This window comes from Haliaeetus albicilla, chromosome 19 (assembly GCF_947461875.1).
Source record: "Haliaeetus albicilla chromosome 19, bHalAlb1.1, whole genome shotgun sequence".
Classification (NCBI taxonomy): domain Eukaryota; kingdom Metazoa; phylum Chordata; class Aves; order Accipitriformes; family Accipitridae; genus Haliaeetus; species Haliaeetus albicilla.
In genome coordinates, this window is record NC_091501.1 from 16,245,238 (window position 1) to 16,262,074 (window position 16,837).

General features: G+C 38.1%; 1 protein-coding gene across 1 annotated transcript in view; it reads left to right on the plus strand.

Annotated features, from left to right (window-relative positions):
• The window catches only part of PIK3C2G (phosphatidylinositol-4-phosphate 3-kinase catalytic subunit type 2 gamma), a 208,427-nt gene that overhangs the window by 94,516 nt on the left and 97,074 nt on the right, over nucleotides 1-16,837 (plus strand). Inside the window, exons 18-19 of the mRNA XM_069807825.1 lie at nucleotides 1,299-1,392; nucleotides 2,539-2,633. Of these exons, the coding sequence (XP_069663926.1) occupies nucleotides 1,299-1,392; nucleotides 2,539-2,633 (189 nt within the window). The remainder of the gene's footprint in view (nucleotides 1-1,298; nucleotides 1,393-2,538; nucleotides 2,634-16,837) is intronic.

Below are 16,837 nucleotides of genomic sequence, written 5' to 3' on the forward strand. Positions count from 1 at the left end.
CTGTTTGAAGACATTTTTGCCCCTTTGGCAGAGATGACCACTCTTGCTGCTCTGGTGTCTGAAAGGTCTGTACGAACATTTTCAGTTTGTTTCAGGAGAAAAGGTTCTTGGGATGGCAACGGACAAGCTTCAAGTGCTGACAGGTAGTTACGTGTGCCACCACATAGCAGACATGCACAGAAGAGCACATCTGTTCCTTTCCTTGTGGAGGCGGGACAGTACCAGAACAGCTAACTGTGAAGGACTGTAGGCAACTTCTGTGTACGTGAAATTCTCCATGTATCACAATTAATGTTACAAATGCAACACATGAAAAGGCGGAAATTACTTTTGTATTTTAGTTTTTCAAAATAAGTCCTTAAAAGATTATTTTCCAGCTTTCAAATATTAAAAGAAACACTGTATACTTTTTGTCTTTTTCTCTGAAGAGATAAAATGTTCTGTTAAGAGTCAGTTTTGATCAGTCAGATCAAAATTTCATTCTTTTTCTTTTTTTAAAGAAAAATGTTTTGACTAGCTATATTATCCAGCCTTCTTTCCCTGTTTTATCAGTGCTGGTACACTGTGTTTTCCTCATTTATCATTTTTACAGTTAGAGCTCCATCACAAAATCTATATTAAGCTACAGCCACTCTGACTTCAACCTGAATTTGTTGAGAATACAGTTCATGCTGACTACTTGAACATTTCGTCATCAGAAATGGCTGTTTCACTGACTTGGAGCCTTTCTGGGGGCAGGTGTTGATTTTTTTACTAAATTTTCCTTTAGAAAAACTAAAAAGAAAATGTGTTTTCCATTTCAAAATTACTTCTGTTTAAAATATTTTTTATTGTATTGTGATACAAGAGCTGACATTGGAATAAATTATCTGAAATGAACCCTTTTTGTGTGGGAAATTTCAAGCTTTTGTGTTGTTGCTCAGAACAAAAGAAGTCTTCAAGTGACTTAAAAGTTCCTGTAGCATAGAAATTTCCTATTTCAGGTAAGTAAGAGCAGCAAAAGATCCATAATTTGCTTCATATTTCAGGAAATTACAGTACATGATAGCTCAAATTAAAAAAGATATTTGAAGATCAGGTTTCTTTTTTTCCCCTGTATGACACTGTACCAGTCAATCCAATTAAGTTATCTGCTATGTGTTTCTTGACTCTTGTTACAGTAAAGCAAATGAATTGATTTTTTTTTCCTATTTCATTTTGAGAGAAAACCTGGTTTTCTAACCCTTTATATCAGTGAGAGCTCATGAGAGTTGCAGTGGTTCAGTAGCTCTTAATGATATCTATTTGTTTTGCTCTAGTTTTCCAGATCAAGATATTCGCAAGACAGCAGTCCAACAAATAGAAAATATGTCAAATGATGAATTGTTAGAATACCTCCCACAGCTGGTTCAGGTAAGGAAGAAATTGATAGCCATGGAAGTCTTCTGTCCAGATCAATAACCTCATTAAATACTTTTGATTCTTTCAGTTTGATACATTGTAAGAGGAATAAATAAGAAACACCGGTCAGCTGATGCAATGATTGAATTAACAACAGGGCTGAGGTATAGACTGTTTTCCACTCAAGAGAACAGAATTGTTTCGACATGCTGATTGAACTTGTAGTATACAGAAAGGAAAGCATTTTCATGTCACAATGAAAAATAAAAAATGCATCTGAACAACAGAAATTGTGCTATGACCACCAGACCAGGGGCTGGTGGTGGCAGGGCTTTGTTGCAGTCAAGGAAGCAAATGGCAGTGTAACAAATCACAGTTTTCTTAATACCACATATATGGGGAAAATCATTGTCAGCACAGAGTAACCAGGGCAATTTGGTTGTAGAATTGTCTCTTTATAGATGTACATTGCATTTCACTGGAAATTAATGTTTTACAAGCTACAGACCCACAGCTTCCAAAGCAATCACTTTGTGGTTGAGTAGGTCCTGTGCTGCAGTTAAGGAGGAACCTTTGAAAGCTTTATCCCCTTACTTTGTAACACTGTGCACATGGATTGCTTACGATTCCATGTTTCAGAGTTCCTCAGGGTTTTTTCTGTCATTTTAAATATATATTTCTATAAATGCATGCACATATATACATATATCTAGATACATATATATGTATGAATATATTTGTGTAATCCACTACTGTGAAGCAGTGGAACCTGCACAGCTTCACAACATTCACACAGCAGGACACTTATGTGACCTTTCACCTTCCAGAGCTTCTGTTTCACAAATAAGTTTATTTTGCAAACCAGGTAATCAGATAAAAATTTAAATATAGCATTGATAGTTTTAAGCAGGGGAAGAAAAGCTGCTTATTTGCATATATGTTAAGACAGCTAGAATCAGGATGATAGCTGCCTGTCTTACAGATGGTGGCAGACACGTGTCCTGAAGTTTCTTTGCTCATTGCGTTGCTAGGACATTCTCCATATGTTGATTGCTTCGTTAAAACTAAGCACTGGGTCCTTTCTGATTAATTTTGTTACAAAGGAAAGATGACAAAGCCAGCATACAAATGATTCTTATTATTAATTTATCTGTTAAGGTGCTCAAGTTTGAGTGGAGTCTTGAAAGCCCTCTAGTGAAACTCCTGCTGAATCGTTCTCTTCAGAGCATCCAGGTAGCCCACCAACTTTACTGGTAAGGTCATTTGCCATTACTATCACAGCCGTTTTCTGTTACAGTGAACTTTATCCATGATTCTATTGGTGACCAACTTGCTTTTCGTTTAAAATCAAAAATCAGAAAACCTAGGGTTTGGCTCCTTCCTTATTCCCCTTACAGTACTGGGTATGAGTAAATTGTATAAAAGACCTAATTATCTGCCTTCCTCCTGCACCTCGCAGGAGGGATTGGGGGAAGTTTGGTTCACTGAAGTAAGATACCATTTGTATTTTTCTGCGTTTTCTGGTTTGAGCCAAATAGTCTTCCTCAAAATTTGCAAGCTCCAAGCAGCATTGGCTTACTTATAAGGGATCCTGCTTTTCCGATTTCTCTGACCTCTCCTGAAGTTGTCAGACTTCTCACATGTGTCAAAGTGTATCTCTTACCCCTTAGCATATCATTCTAACTTGTGATGGTAGAGTTTCCAATAGTTTCTTGTGATTATGGAGATGTACCAGTCCTGACAGTAACTGCCGTTCACCATCTACCTTTACAATATAAAGACCTCTGTAATTGTATTATTGCATGTGGTGGTTATTCTGTTTGCTGTGCTGTTACTTCAAGGTGCTCTGAATAGGAATGTGGCTTTCTGCTGTCTGAATGACTGCCCTGTGATCTGAAAATCAAACTGTTGTGGATTGGGTTGGGTTTTTTTTTTTTCATGTTTAGTAATGATGGGTGAACTGAACTTTCATTTACAGTTTCACTGGTTCAGACCCCTTAAAGGAAAGGCTTTCCTCCCTGCAAAGGAAAGACAACAACTTGAAATGTGATCATTTGGTTGATGAAGTGTGAGGTCAGAAAGAGCATAGATCATACTTTCATACCTGCATGATCTCTGGAAGTGTTAGTGAGGATAAAACTGAATTATGAACGTGTTTGTTTCACTGAAATGAGTAGGATAACAATAACATGCCTAATGAGCATATCTGTCAAATGAAGAGGAACCACATTTAGCAAGCCATTTTTCTGACAGTGCCTGAAATATGCCTGAGACTATTTCTACGATCTAATGTTAAACTTAGTCATACTGGATATAAAATGTCCAGTCTAGAGTTCTTAAATGTGCCCAGAGAGTTGGTAGTTTTCCTGTACAATTAGAAATGATTGCTGGAGTTCAATGGACAGTGGGAACATCATTGGTTTGCCTGTGTTTTCTTTAACTCCTCTCTTCTTCTCAGAAGAAAAATGACTAAGTATCTGCAGTCATCTTGATCTTTACTTTGCAGGGTAGACCTGTGTAGATCCCCATTTTTTTTTTCCCCCAATTTTTGTTCAAGCTGTCTAATATTATAATCTTGGGTAATATAGAGGAGATATCCCATCCTGAATAATAGATATCCTTATCTGGCACAGTACAATTTAATGTGGCAAAATACATTTATTTAATATATAGCTTAATATATGGCACAACTATATATACTCACATCGAATAGAATATTTCTCAATGTTCACTGTGTTCTCTGCCTTTCAGCTGGTAGTAGCCCTGTTCATGCTGGGTACCTCTTTTATTTAGGCTTTTTGTTCAAATGTTTCAATCTAAACTGAGAACTTTAATATGGCACACATCTCTCAAAATTTTGCTTCTTGTATTTGTCACACTATACAGTCTTTTTCCTTTGGTTACTCTGCTGCACCATGTTCTTCAGTAGTAAACTGTTTTCTACCTAACATTTCAATTTATGTAATTATTCATATTCTTGTTCCAGTATTTTAAAAGGCAGTTTCCCAAGTCATAAATTCTATTTAGAAAATTTAACAGTAATTTCATAGTTTTTATTAATAAAGCCTTAACTAATTAATAAAGGCTTTCCTTTACTTCATAAATTGAATTTCAGGCCTTATAAAAGTAATGGAAAACAGAGTTTTTCTTCCACTTATCTCTAAAGAGATTTTAGAAATAAGCTCAATGATTTAATAATGTGGGGAACACATATGTGCATGTACACTCACATAACTTCTTTTAAGAAATGCAATTAGGTAACATTCTCAAGTGTTGCATTCTGTTTCATTACCAAATTAGCAATCAAGAAGCGAGGACTGGTAAAAACAAACTTCACTAACAAGATTATGTTTATTTTTAATTGTAATGAATAACATTACCATTCCACTATTAAATAAAACAACATTGTGCACAGTGTACCCACCCAAAATAAAACTTGGAAAAGAAGACTCTAATGTAATTCAGAAAACTGGTGATGTGATTTCAGAACCACAGGGGAAAAGTCAACTGATTTTAACTTCCATGTTTTACAACACTATTGTAAATCTAGAAACTAGTTACCGGAAATGGTGGTGACTGTCAACGCTAACTTCTTTTAATGACAAATATAATTTATAATATCTCAGTTATTTAAAATTGACTCAATTTCCCTGCACACCAAAGATAAGCAGCTACCCAACAATGATGTACCAGCTCATCACCTTTTTAATATTAATGTTGGATAGTAAATTAACTCCTTTCCATCAAGAAGTGATAAGTTAGTCTGAAGATTTTATTTAAAAATTCTGGGACAGTAATTGGCAAAGGTGGACAGAACAGCTAGAATATTCATTCTTGGGACACATCTTTAGCTGTTGTAAATCAGGATAGCTTCAGTCTGTTCTTTGCTTGTATCTGCTGTAGATTTGTCACATTAATTCTGCTATTTAGAGTGAAAAGGTAATTGACCTTACACCTTTTGTGTGTTTGGGGGGGGGGGGGGTTTAATCACGTGTGACTTTTCTGTTCTCTAAATTCTTGAGGAATTTGGGCCTTCTGCATCCATCAGAGTTTCAACTCCTCATTGGTACTTTTGAATGCACTCCCCTTCTCAAGGAGACTAAAAATTGCCCACACGTACAGTGCCAGCACAGGACCCATGTACCACTTAAATCCCCTTTTAGTCTTATTTCAAGATTTTCTAATGTCCATGAGGCATGGGGAACATTTACCCTGCTCCCCGTCTTCTGGAAATTCACTCTGATTCTAGTCTTTTCCCATCAGAGTTCCTGGGAGGGGAGAAGGCTGGAGCAAGTTTTCCCGTTCCCTGGAGCTATGGTGAGAAGAGAAGTTATTAAACTGGTTCTAGCAAAGCAGAAAAGTTGCTTGAGGGGAAAGAAACCTGCTGAGCCCCTTTGGGACCTTCTGCTTGCTGAAAGTCTCCGTTTATCTCCTTGCTACTGTGTTTCACACACAAGGGGTTTTTGTCAGCTTTTGTGCTAGAGTTTTAATCCACCCCTCTGTCTCTGGCAGCCTGCCAATCGGTTTCCCACTTGCTTGAGTGTTTTTGGCTTTTAGCTACTTTCACATGTTGGCAGCTGCAGTATACCACCGAAACAGCTGGCTGGGGCAGCAGGTGGCCAGGACTATGTCTCACAGATGGTTGCCTTCCACAGGAGGATTTAAATAATGGGGAGAAGTATAGTGTCCTCTAGGACCTGTGGCACCTGCTTGAAGGTGGTGCTAAGAAACAGGTTGCATTGTCATGGAAGAGTACGAGTGCTGGTAAATTTTGGCGGAGCATGAGAATGTAGTATGTTTAGCTCAAGAAAAGAGTAAGTCAGATGAAATCCTTGCTGAAGGCAAAATGTCCTTGTGTACCTTGTCTGCTAAGTCACTGAAACTTTATAGAACTTTCCTAGTTTGCAGCATTTCTCAACTACATTTTGACGGACGACCAAAAGGGAGTAGTCTTTTATCTTTTCCAGTCCACATCTTGTTGATAAGTAAGAATGTGAGATTAAAAAGGAGCTCTTAGTGAAATCCAGCACACTGAAAGCAATGTGAATTAGACTATTGATTTCAAGGCTGGAACATAATATTTTACTTCTGTTTCTTTTTCTATATGAAGAACTGTAAGAAGCAAAAAGAACATAGCCAATGCAAAAAAGTTTAAAAAGAACCCAGTTAAATTCTCTGCTACTGGGAGGTTTATCCCTCAATACTATGTTTTCCAAAATTGTCACCACTTAGTTTCATTCTACACTCCAGTATTGGAACAGTAGAGTATTGCTTCATCTTTTCTGAAAGGAAATATATTTTTCTTTGTCAAAACTGGTCTACATTAAACATAATTTACTTGAAGACTTCAAAAGAAGGAATAAATCAAGCAGATGCTCATATGTCCAAATCTCTTAATTATCTGAACATTAAACAGGCAGCCATCCTCCAGCTCTTTCTCTTCCCACATTATGGTGTCTTTCTCCCACAGTCAGAAGTTATCAAGTCTGCTAATTATTAATGAACTTACTAAATAGCTGTGTAGAGCAGGCTGAAAAGCCCAACCCATTAAAATGACATTAATGTAAATACAAAAGTCATCTATTTTGTTTTGTGTTAATTTGGTCCTTCTTACTGATCAGAATCAAAAGATCACTTAATCATATATGTAACTTTAAACACATGAATAGCCAGTCCTGATATATGTTTGATCAGTTGTTTTGCTAGTCTGCATTAGGATTTGAGTTCAAGTCTGGAGCTGCTCAACCTTACAAACCTTCTGAGAGTAATGTGTGTGCTGGTTTTGGCTGGGATAGAGTTAATTTTCTTCACAGTAGCTAGTATAAGGCTGTGTTTTGGATTTGTGCTGAAAACAGTGTTGATAGCACAGGGACGTTGTCGTTCCTGCTGAGCAGTGCTCACACCGAGCCAAGGCCTTTTCTGTTCCTCCCCCCACCCCACCAGCGAGGAGGCTGGGGGGGGCACAAGGAGTTGGAGGGGACACAGCCAGGACAGCTGACCCCAACTGACCCAGGGGATATTCCAGACCATAGGATGTCATGCTCACCATAGAAAGCTGGGGGAAGGAGAAGGAAGGGGGGGACGTTCGGAGTGATGGCGTTTGTCTTCCCAAGTCACCGTTACGGGTGCTGGAGCCCTGCTGTCCTGGAGATGGCTGAACTCCTGCCTGGCCATGGGAAGTGGGGAATGAATTCCCTGTTTTGCTTTGCTTGTGTGCGCGGCTTTTGCTTTACCTATTAAACTGTCTTTGTGTCAGCCCACGCATTTTCTCACTTTGATCCTTCTGATTGTCTCCCCCATCCCACTGTGAGGGAAGTGAGGGTCTAAGTGGTGCTTAGTTGCTGGCTGGGGTTAAACCATGGCAACATGTCATTCAACCAAGTGATGATTATAAATCTCATCTGAATTCAGAGTACTTGATGTGATCATCATTATATTTTGGACTGTAGAGAACCTCAACCATAGAATGGGTTCCCATCTAGCGATTTTAGTTCTGAACTCATAATTCTTACTTATGAAATGCAAATAATTTGGAGACTTTTTTTTTCTCTATTTACTTATATATATAGTAAATGACACCATTAGAACATTATTTTTGTGAGATAATGATTCAACTGTCTACTGTGCTAAGTGCTTCATTATTAGCCATGTGGGACTTGGATTATTGCCTTGGAAAACAGACAGACAATTATTTTGTTTCCGACTTTACAGACTTTCAGTGTTCGCAGAAAAAAATGGTGTCACACAAAACAAAGAGATTTTGTTGCGAAGCAGCACAAAGAAGTAACATAACTCTGTTAGTTTTGACCTTCAGTATTTGCAGACTTAGTGGGCAAATGCTATGTTTAAATGGACAAAACCCCATCTTACATTTAATTCAACACATTTTAGATTTTAAGAAAAAACTATTTTAGATGCACTTTTTTCCACCTCTAAAAAAAGAGGAGTGAACTGGCTATTACCACAGCTGGGACTGGTAAAAGGAGGTAGTAGCTACTGTCAGTGTCTAGCTACCCTGGGTTTGTCAATGCTGCTCAAGAAAAGAGGACCAGGGAGCAAGACCAAGTGCTAGTTTTTTTGTCTGCCGTAATTTATAACTGCTGCCTTCTTCTCTGACCCTGTTTTGGACTGCTTTCTCCAAGATAGCACTGGAACACAGTCTGGGAATAGTTCACTCCAGGAACGACCCCTAGAAGACAAGATGGGCAAAAGCGCCCCAGCTTTGGCACACTCTGTCCTACAACACTGCTCTACCCATACTTGCATGCTCCTGTGAACAATCTGAGGCAGATAACGCTGACCCTCAGTGTCTTTTAATCTCTCGACCATTTGTGGACTATAACATAACCCTCACAATACTTCTGAAGCTATGGGCTCAAATGCACCCACAGAGAATTGTAGCTTATGACCACAGGGTGCAGCACGCAGAGCACCAGGGAGACCCAAAGCCCAGTGGTGGGGAGCGAAGGCTCAGTCTGCGTGTGTGCTGCAGAGGCAACTCGCCCTGCTACCTCTGTGCCGTTTGGCTCCAGGTCCGGGAAGTGCTCCATGGGTCTCCTACTTCATCTTGTAGGTGTCCCCTAAAGCACAGACTGACATTGACTGAGACAATGCAAAAGCCTGGTTTGCATGCTAGAAAGAATACTTTCAGGCAGAGCTACAGGCATGTTGGCAGGTGTTCTACCCTTTAGTAGGAATATTTGTAAAGTTGCTGTCTATACTGTTCTGTGTACAAAAGAGAGAAGTCTGAATCTGTACTTATTTGCAGTTTATGAGACTCTTTCTATTAACTTTACTGGCCTTTTAATCAGGCAGTTATTCTCTGGGACTAAGTGTGACATGTCTTGCTAGAACTAAGTTCACTTATTGAATTTAAATGGCTTTGGATGTAGCACTTATTTACTAAAGAGAAAAGATGTTGCAGATGCTATGATTTCTCTTTATAAATTGAAATATTCTGACTGAAATAATAAAAACTTTAAACTTTTAAACTTCTAAATAAAAGGAAAATGAAAATAAATTCCAAAGAATTAAAAATCAAATTGCAAACACTACTGGGAAAGGTTAACAAAGAACCTAAACATGACATTTTAACATTTTAAATATAAAGGAGTTAGTTTTCCCACTCTGTTAAAAATTACCACTTTTTTAAAAAAAAACCCTTTTAAAAATTAATAAAGCAAACAAAGCTATGCCTTTTTGTAATTTAGTGAATATGACACAATCTGGTGAATCCTTGATAAAGGACATAAATAACGTAGTTGTGCATGTGTCTGTTTTTAATTATTCTAATGATTCTTAGCAGAACAAATGTGTTCTTGAATGTTTAGAAATCTAGGAATGCTATGTGTGTTTCTAAATTGGGTGCAAGCATGAAAAGGAAGAGGTAGGGCACCCTTGTGGTCACATATCAAGATGAGAATGGAGTGAAGCACAATCGTTCACATCATTAATTGTATTTGTGCAGGCAAATATTCAGCTACTGCTAAATAAGTGACTGAACATAGAGATAACTCTGTGTGTGTGTCCCCTTTGGAACAGAGGAAGTTCCATGCCAAAAATCATATTTGAGGATTAACATTGTCAAGTGCAACATAAAAAAGTCTGCAAATGCCAAAATTATCAGTGCGTGTTACTGTAATGAAATAACACACCACTATGTATACATACAAGTGAACCTACTTAGAGTTGAAAAGATAAAAAAGGTGGAAGATTTCTAAAAATAAAAAGAAAAAAAAAAGGAAAGAGCAACTGGCTTTAATTCTTTTAGCTGCTTCATGATTTATAAGGTAGCACTAAGGAAAATGTTCTTCAGTACATTGTTTTTCCAAACACTGCTTGTCTGATTTATTTTTGGTTTGTCTCCTTCTGCATTTAAAAATGTTGAAGCTGACAAACCTAGTTTTTCAGTTATGCTGGAAAACTCCCTACTAGCTTCGAGTCATATCTATCATAACTCCTCCAATAACGTAACTGAATATGAAAGATGGGTGTTGTCTTTTGGCTATCCTCTGTAGAAAGGATTGAACAGACCGTTTTGGTGGTCTTACTTTGTCTCTGATGCTGGGATGTGATGGACTATAATGACCGACTTGTGGAGTTGAACAGGACTGAGGAAGCGGAGCCAGTGTTGCTGAGGAAAAGACTCAGAGCAGGGCTCTGTGCAGGTGTCACACTAGGCTTTCATCTGTGCCTTTCATCTTTTTTCCATTAAAAATGTTTTATTGTTGCTTCCTTCAAAAATTTTTCCTGATGGATACCTCACATAATCTTTACTTGTCCCAGTGGAACATTTGGGGATGTAAACAAGAGTAGTAATAAATCAGGAAAGCTTTTGACAAAACATTCATCTAGTACTGTCACTTCAAATGCATAATTTTCAGTCATGAATTCGAGGGATATGGAGGTGTTGTTTTGTTTTTTATACTGCGAAAGACTGCTGGAAAAAGGTGACTGAAAGTAAACCACGAAGCTATGTCTTTACACTGAAATTCGCTTTAGGTATTCATTGAGCTAGGCCAATACATGAAAAGTGACCAACTTTAATAATCTGAAATGTCCAAATCATAAATAATAACAGTAGCTGCAACTTAGAGGGGATGCAAAATTCCCAAATCAGGCTGTAATTATTTTGGAGAGTAAAATCCTCAGTTGGGAAGTGAACAGCATGGAGAATCTCCTGTGATTCTCAGCTGAGCAGCTGGTGGTGTGTTTCACTGGTGACATGTTGACTTCTGCAGGCGAGAGCGATCCTGCAGTTGAGAGGGGTCTTCCAGCAGGCTGCTGCTGTGCTACAAAGTCCTGGTGCTACCTGATTCTGATTGCAGAGAGGAAATACTAGGAGAGGACACCTTACTTCACTTTTGTCAGATAAAATATCTAAAAAGTTTATTTGCTTTGCATTTCATGCTTGCACTTTCAGTTCTTACCTTTTGTGAATGTTTGGAAACTATTTCATTATGAACTCCTTTGTATAAAGCTTTTTTTCTATAAATGGCAATTATAGTATGCAAAATGAATCTGCAGATGTTTCGAAATTGCATCAGATTATGTAAAACATTTTATAAGTCTTGTTCTGTTATAGGTCTTTTTCTCTCTCCAGCTTAGCAAGCTTTTGTGTTTGAACTATAGCTGTTTAAACCAGTTTTTGGCAAAATTTGTCTTGAGGTAACCTAGAGAGTTGTTTTCAATCCATTTTTCTTTGAATGTGTGTTGCAAAGTTCTTACCGCGTGACTTGAATAAATGCAGAGCAGGCTCTGAGTTTCTTGGATTGATATGTTGGGAGTCTTCATTTATAGTTATCATGCAATTGATCACAGGCATGTCTCGCAGGTTTGAGTTTAGTAAATCATTCTTTTTTCTGAACACTTTTGGTGACATCTTTAAGGAAGAGTATGAATAAACAGAGAGAGGCTTCAAGTGGATACAGGACATTCAGTGTAATGAATTATTGGTCATCTTAATGTTGCTGTCAGTTGTATGTTTCTGTGGTTAATATTTCTAGGTTTAATCATCATTCTCCACCAGAATGAAAGCTGGGCCTTGGACCTTTGTCTAAATGACTGAAAGATTAGAAAAAGGAGAATCATGAATTGGACTTTGTTGAATATGTTCCATCAGTACACGATTTAACAGAAAATTACTTTGTGACTAATGGGAATTTTTCTAAGAAGTCCCTAATGCAAAACCAAATATAATTATTAACAGTTTTTAAAATAAAATAAAAAAACTAGAATAAAAGGCAATATTTCTGGGGAGGAGAGGGGGAAGGATTGATAAAAGGTCTTACCAGGTCAACAGTGCAGAATTATTATAATTCAGTATTTTTTGGTATTTGCAGATGATGAGTATGTCAAGATTAAATTCATAAAACCCTTGCTGTTGGAAAATATTTCCGTAAGCATTAATTGCTTTCTGAATGCTCATCCATATAAAATGGTACGTTGGTCTGTAATCATAATGTTGTCATTTGGATGGGGACCAAATTAAAAATAAGCTGAGAGAGGAAAGAAAGAACTGTCAGATGAGTTGTCTTTGTGTGGCTCTTTTGCTTGAACAACACTGCTAACATGTTGTAATAATCTCCTTTTAAGCAAGAGAATTATGCAATGGACCATGCCTCACATCATCTCACTCGGTGTTTTCTTGGCAAAGAGCCCACTTGGTTGAAACTGATGTATGTTGGACCCTTGAATTAAATAATAGAAAGTGACCAGTAAATCTAAAAGAATTAAGATTACTTCCAAATCTACAGCCTGTAAAATTCTACCCAATAGTTCATACAAGCAGTAGACATCTCAGTCAAAAGACAGACAGCTGAATTGTTCTTTAGCTTTTGCTGTGGTGTCTATCAAATACACAGAATACTGTTTGGTAAAGTTCATGACATTATTTCTTTGCTTCAGAAAGAAAATCAAGCTACAAGCATTGACTTTTGTCTCTGAAAGGCCATTATTCCTATATAAAGATATTCAGAGATATTTTATTACAGTATTACATCAATACTGGGTAGCTGAAAGATTAAAGTAGTTAAGAATTTTTCACTGAACTTTTTTGAAAAATGTTCATCAAAATCAAAGCTTTTCACAGAAACACTGAGGTTAGATGCAAACATTCAGATGGTATGTGAAGTGACAGATGAAGTTGAAAAAAAGTCTTAATACTTATGCTAGTCACTGGAGATATGAAAGTAGAGACTTGTGACTGAGGTAACCCAGTGAGTGCCACATTGAGCTATTTTGAATGATTTATCCCCCCCCACCCACCCCCGCACCATACATTGTTGAAAATTATCACATTCATTCTAAAGCAAGTCAGCAGCATTTTTTCAACTCAACTTAGAGGAGATGCAACACATATTTTAAGAAAATCCCTAAAACAAAAGTTGTTATATCAGGTACATCTCCTCTTGGTGTTCATCTGAATTGCCTAAACCAGGATTCTCTTACTTCTTAGCTTGAAAACACACCATCTTTTAAACATAACGATTTCTGAAATACCATTGGTATCTCATCTGTGCAGTATGTTACCTGGCTGCTGTTCACTGATGGCTCTTACTTGAGGGAAAACCCATTTGCGTATGTCAAAAAATTAAATTAAAAAAAATTTTAAAAAAAGGTGTCATTAAGTGGAGGGTGGGGTTTAAGACCGGATAAATTGCTGGCAGCGTGTATACAGGAAATTATTTGGTTGTAAAGTTGATCAAAACTTCAGTGCTGAAGTAGCTATTGTTTTTCATTTGTCTATCTTTCTTTCAAAGAGCTAATACAAATTACCTCCACTGAAAATTTTAAAAAGTGAATACAAATTTGTTTCTATTCATACTTTGTTTCTATTCAGTTCAGGGTTTTAGTAGACAGTAGCAAAATAACATGCTGGCTGTTGGTCTCATCAGAAAAAAAATATTAGAGGACCAGATTTCCAAGGTGTGGTTGAGCCACGCAAGCAAAGCGCACTGGAGCATTTGCAGTTCTAGAGTGGTGCAGGTTCTGTTGTGTGCATAAACAGCTGCGGAAGTAAAGCCAACATCTTTTGTTAGTATTATTAACATTATTAATGATGAGAAGAACTGCAGAGGTGATCAATTTTAAGATGTTTTAGGAGATGGCTTTTAGAGATTGCCTGGCCCAAACTAGGAAAAGGATTTCTCTACTGCTGACTGTTCTTGCTTCCCTTATAAAGATCTAGATAAACCATAGTGAATGAGCAAGTAAATGAACCGTCTTGTTAGTAAAACTAAGAATAGTAAATTCCTCCTCATTAAAAGGAGAGAGTGCACTGAGATAGGTATTAAAATAATATAACATAGTAACAAAAATTAAATGGTCACTTAAAGAAAGAAGCAATGGCACATACACAAGTGGATGATCTCTTTGAACAGGCAGCATCCCTATCTCACAAACTGAGATTTCCTTTCTCATCTCTTCTAATAAATGGCTTGGAGAGTTCAAATCCTTAGACATAAAAGGTGACTCTAAATATTTCAATGTAAACAACAAAGCAGCCCTCAACATATCTCTCAAAAAAATCCTGGTTTATGCTTCTTACTCTTCATTTTTCTAGCTTGTGTAGCAGGGCTTATATCCAAGTACATATAGGAAAAAAAAAAACAACACAACTTTTTTTCCCTTACATAAGTGCTCAGTTTTCATGTTCAGCTTCCCCCAGCAATTGTTCAGTCTATCATCCAGTGAAATTAAAATAGCTGTTCCCGCAAGGCCTCCTTGCGCTCCATTCCCAGACCAGCGCTTTCTCACATGTATGCAGTGGTGTTCTTATATTCACAGATACACATACACTGGTGCACATGCTTTCCTGCATGTAGTCTTTATAATCTAATCTATGGTGTTTCCTGTTTGGAAACTGAAACCTTTCTTCAGGATTCACTTGGAAATGGATAGAGGATGTAATGTGCAAAGCAGCATGCTACTGGGAGTTGAAAGGGTTGAAACTGGGAATTCCCTCCATCCTGCTCCACAAACTTTTCTGTCTCTCCTGCTTCAGGATCCCAATTCTTCTCCCAGGCTCAGAAGTCTGAGCAGTCTTCACTGCTTTGGAAAAGGTGGGAATTGCCACAATGTTCCCAGTGTCTGCACAAAAGTGTGGAACTATGTCTGAAGTGATGCAACAGAAATTTTAGGCAGGCTAAGGGGTAAAGAGTAGTCACTGGTAGTCACTGAGGGAACTGAGAAGGATAGCAAAGCAAAATATCTTTATAGGAGAAGGGAGGCAGAAAAGCAAGAGGAGAGCAGAGATAAGTACTACAGTAAGTAACATAGTTCTGCTGTGTTCTCTAAGAAGTAAGAGTTAATTTTTCCCAGCTGTGAAGTTTAGATTCAGGTGAAGACCTCCTGAGAGAACTGGGAGATCTTAGAACTGCTTCCACAAAAAAGCATTATTCCCAAGTATAACCTGTGCTGTTACTCTCCCCTCTGTATATACTGTAATTTTGATTTGATTGCCTATATTGCTACATGTTCCTCTGGAGACCCTTGTGCCTAGACATGTAACCACTCTGTGCTTCTATCTCAGTCTTAAGTTATTGATTCTAGAAAATAGCCATCAACTTCCCTTTCAGAGGAGCCACTGGAGACTTATACTTCATCATTTCACACAAATCCTGACTCTGACTGAACTGTCCTCCCTTGCCTGACATAGCTTTTCTAAGAACCTGGAAGACTGTAGGCCAATTAGTGGTAACTAAATAATCAGCTGTTAATTCAGAGAAAGCTCTTACATTTTTTGCATTCCAAACAAGCAAGAGAATGTTGTCCAGGCAGTGGCATAGGCAAACCCCCAATCTCTGCTATTCTGAACCCAAGGGTAGTTCTGAATTATGTGGTTAAGACAGTGTAAAGAATAATGTGGTGACTTTGTACCCTAAATTTAATCTATATCACAGAAATTTTGAAGTATTTGCTGTTCTGTGACAGCTGGGCCCCAGCTAGAAGTACTTGCTAGAACTTGCCTTTCAGTTGCAGTGCAGTTGATGGGACTGAAGGCAGACCAGAGTGACGTTCAGAACTTAGAAATGCAGCTCTTTGCCCACTTATTCATGTTCCTGTTTCCAAAAAGTTATGATGGTCAACAGAATTTTAAGTCTTCTGAAGGTGAACCACTGTATCCTTGAAGGCCTGCCTGTCATATCTTTTGAAACAGCCTCATGTTCTGGGGACTCGTCATCATACGGTCAAATTGCACCTCTGTCCCTTCCCCTGTCTCAGGAACTCTCCCAACCTGCTGCTGAGGCCAAGCCTTCTGAACAACCTCATCCAATATCAGAGCTAGCTCTGCTCTGAACAGGAGACAGACCAGAGGACCTCCTCAGGTCCCTCCTGACATCAGATATTACATGTTTCTGTAAGTTACAAATGGATTCTGTAATTGTCTTGGCTTGTTTACTGATTCAGTTTCCACAGTCCTTCAATTCTTGAGCCATCAGGGTGGTCCTTAGATAATGTCTTGCAGAAAGGGTGCTCTCATCTTAAGCAGGATTGAGAATGAGTGTTTCCTAAATAAGCAACTTGGTAATAGGTATCATCTGTTGGATGGAGATTTTCATCAGTAACTTTCTGTAGTGTCCAACCAGGTCATGTTACAGCTGAAAGATAGTATCATGGTGAAAACCACGGGATAGGATCCCAGACAGACAAGAATGCTCAAATGATATGTTCAGCCCCAAGGAATTCCACTTGCCATCAGTGATGACAGTGTTGGGCCACTGCAAACACTCCATCGCACAAAGGTTAATACTGTCCTTCACCCAGGAGTGTAATGAAGTATGCTTCCTCCTACCTCTTGTCAGTTCCTTGATATATAAATATTGACATTCAATTGTAGCTAGTGAGGGATTTTATCTTTTATGTTAGAGAAGAGCAAATGGCAAAGCAGTAAGGAAGTGCACTTTCTTCTGTAGCATCTGAAGAAACCAAAACTGAAGGCAAGCTGAACAAACCC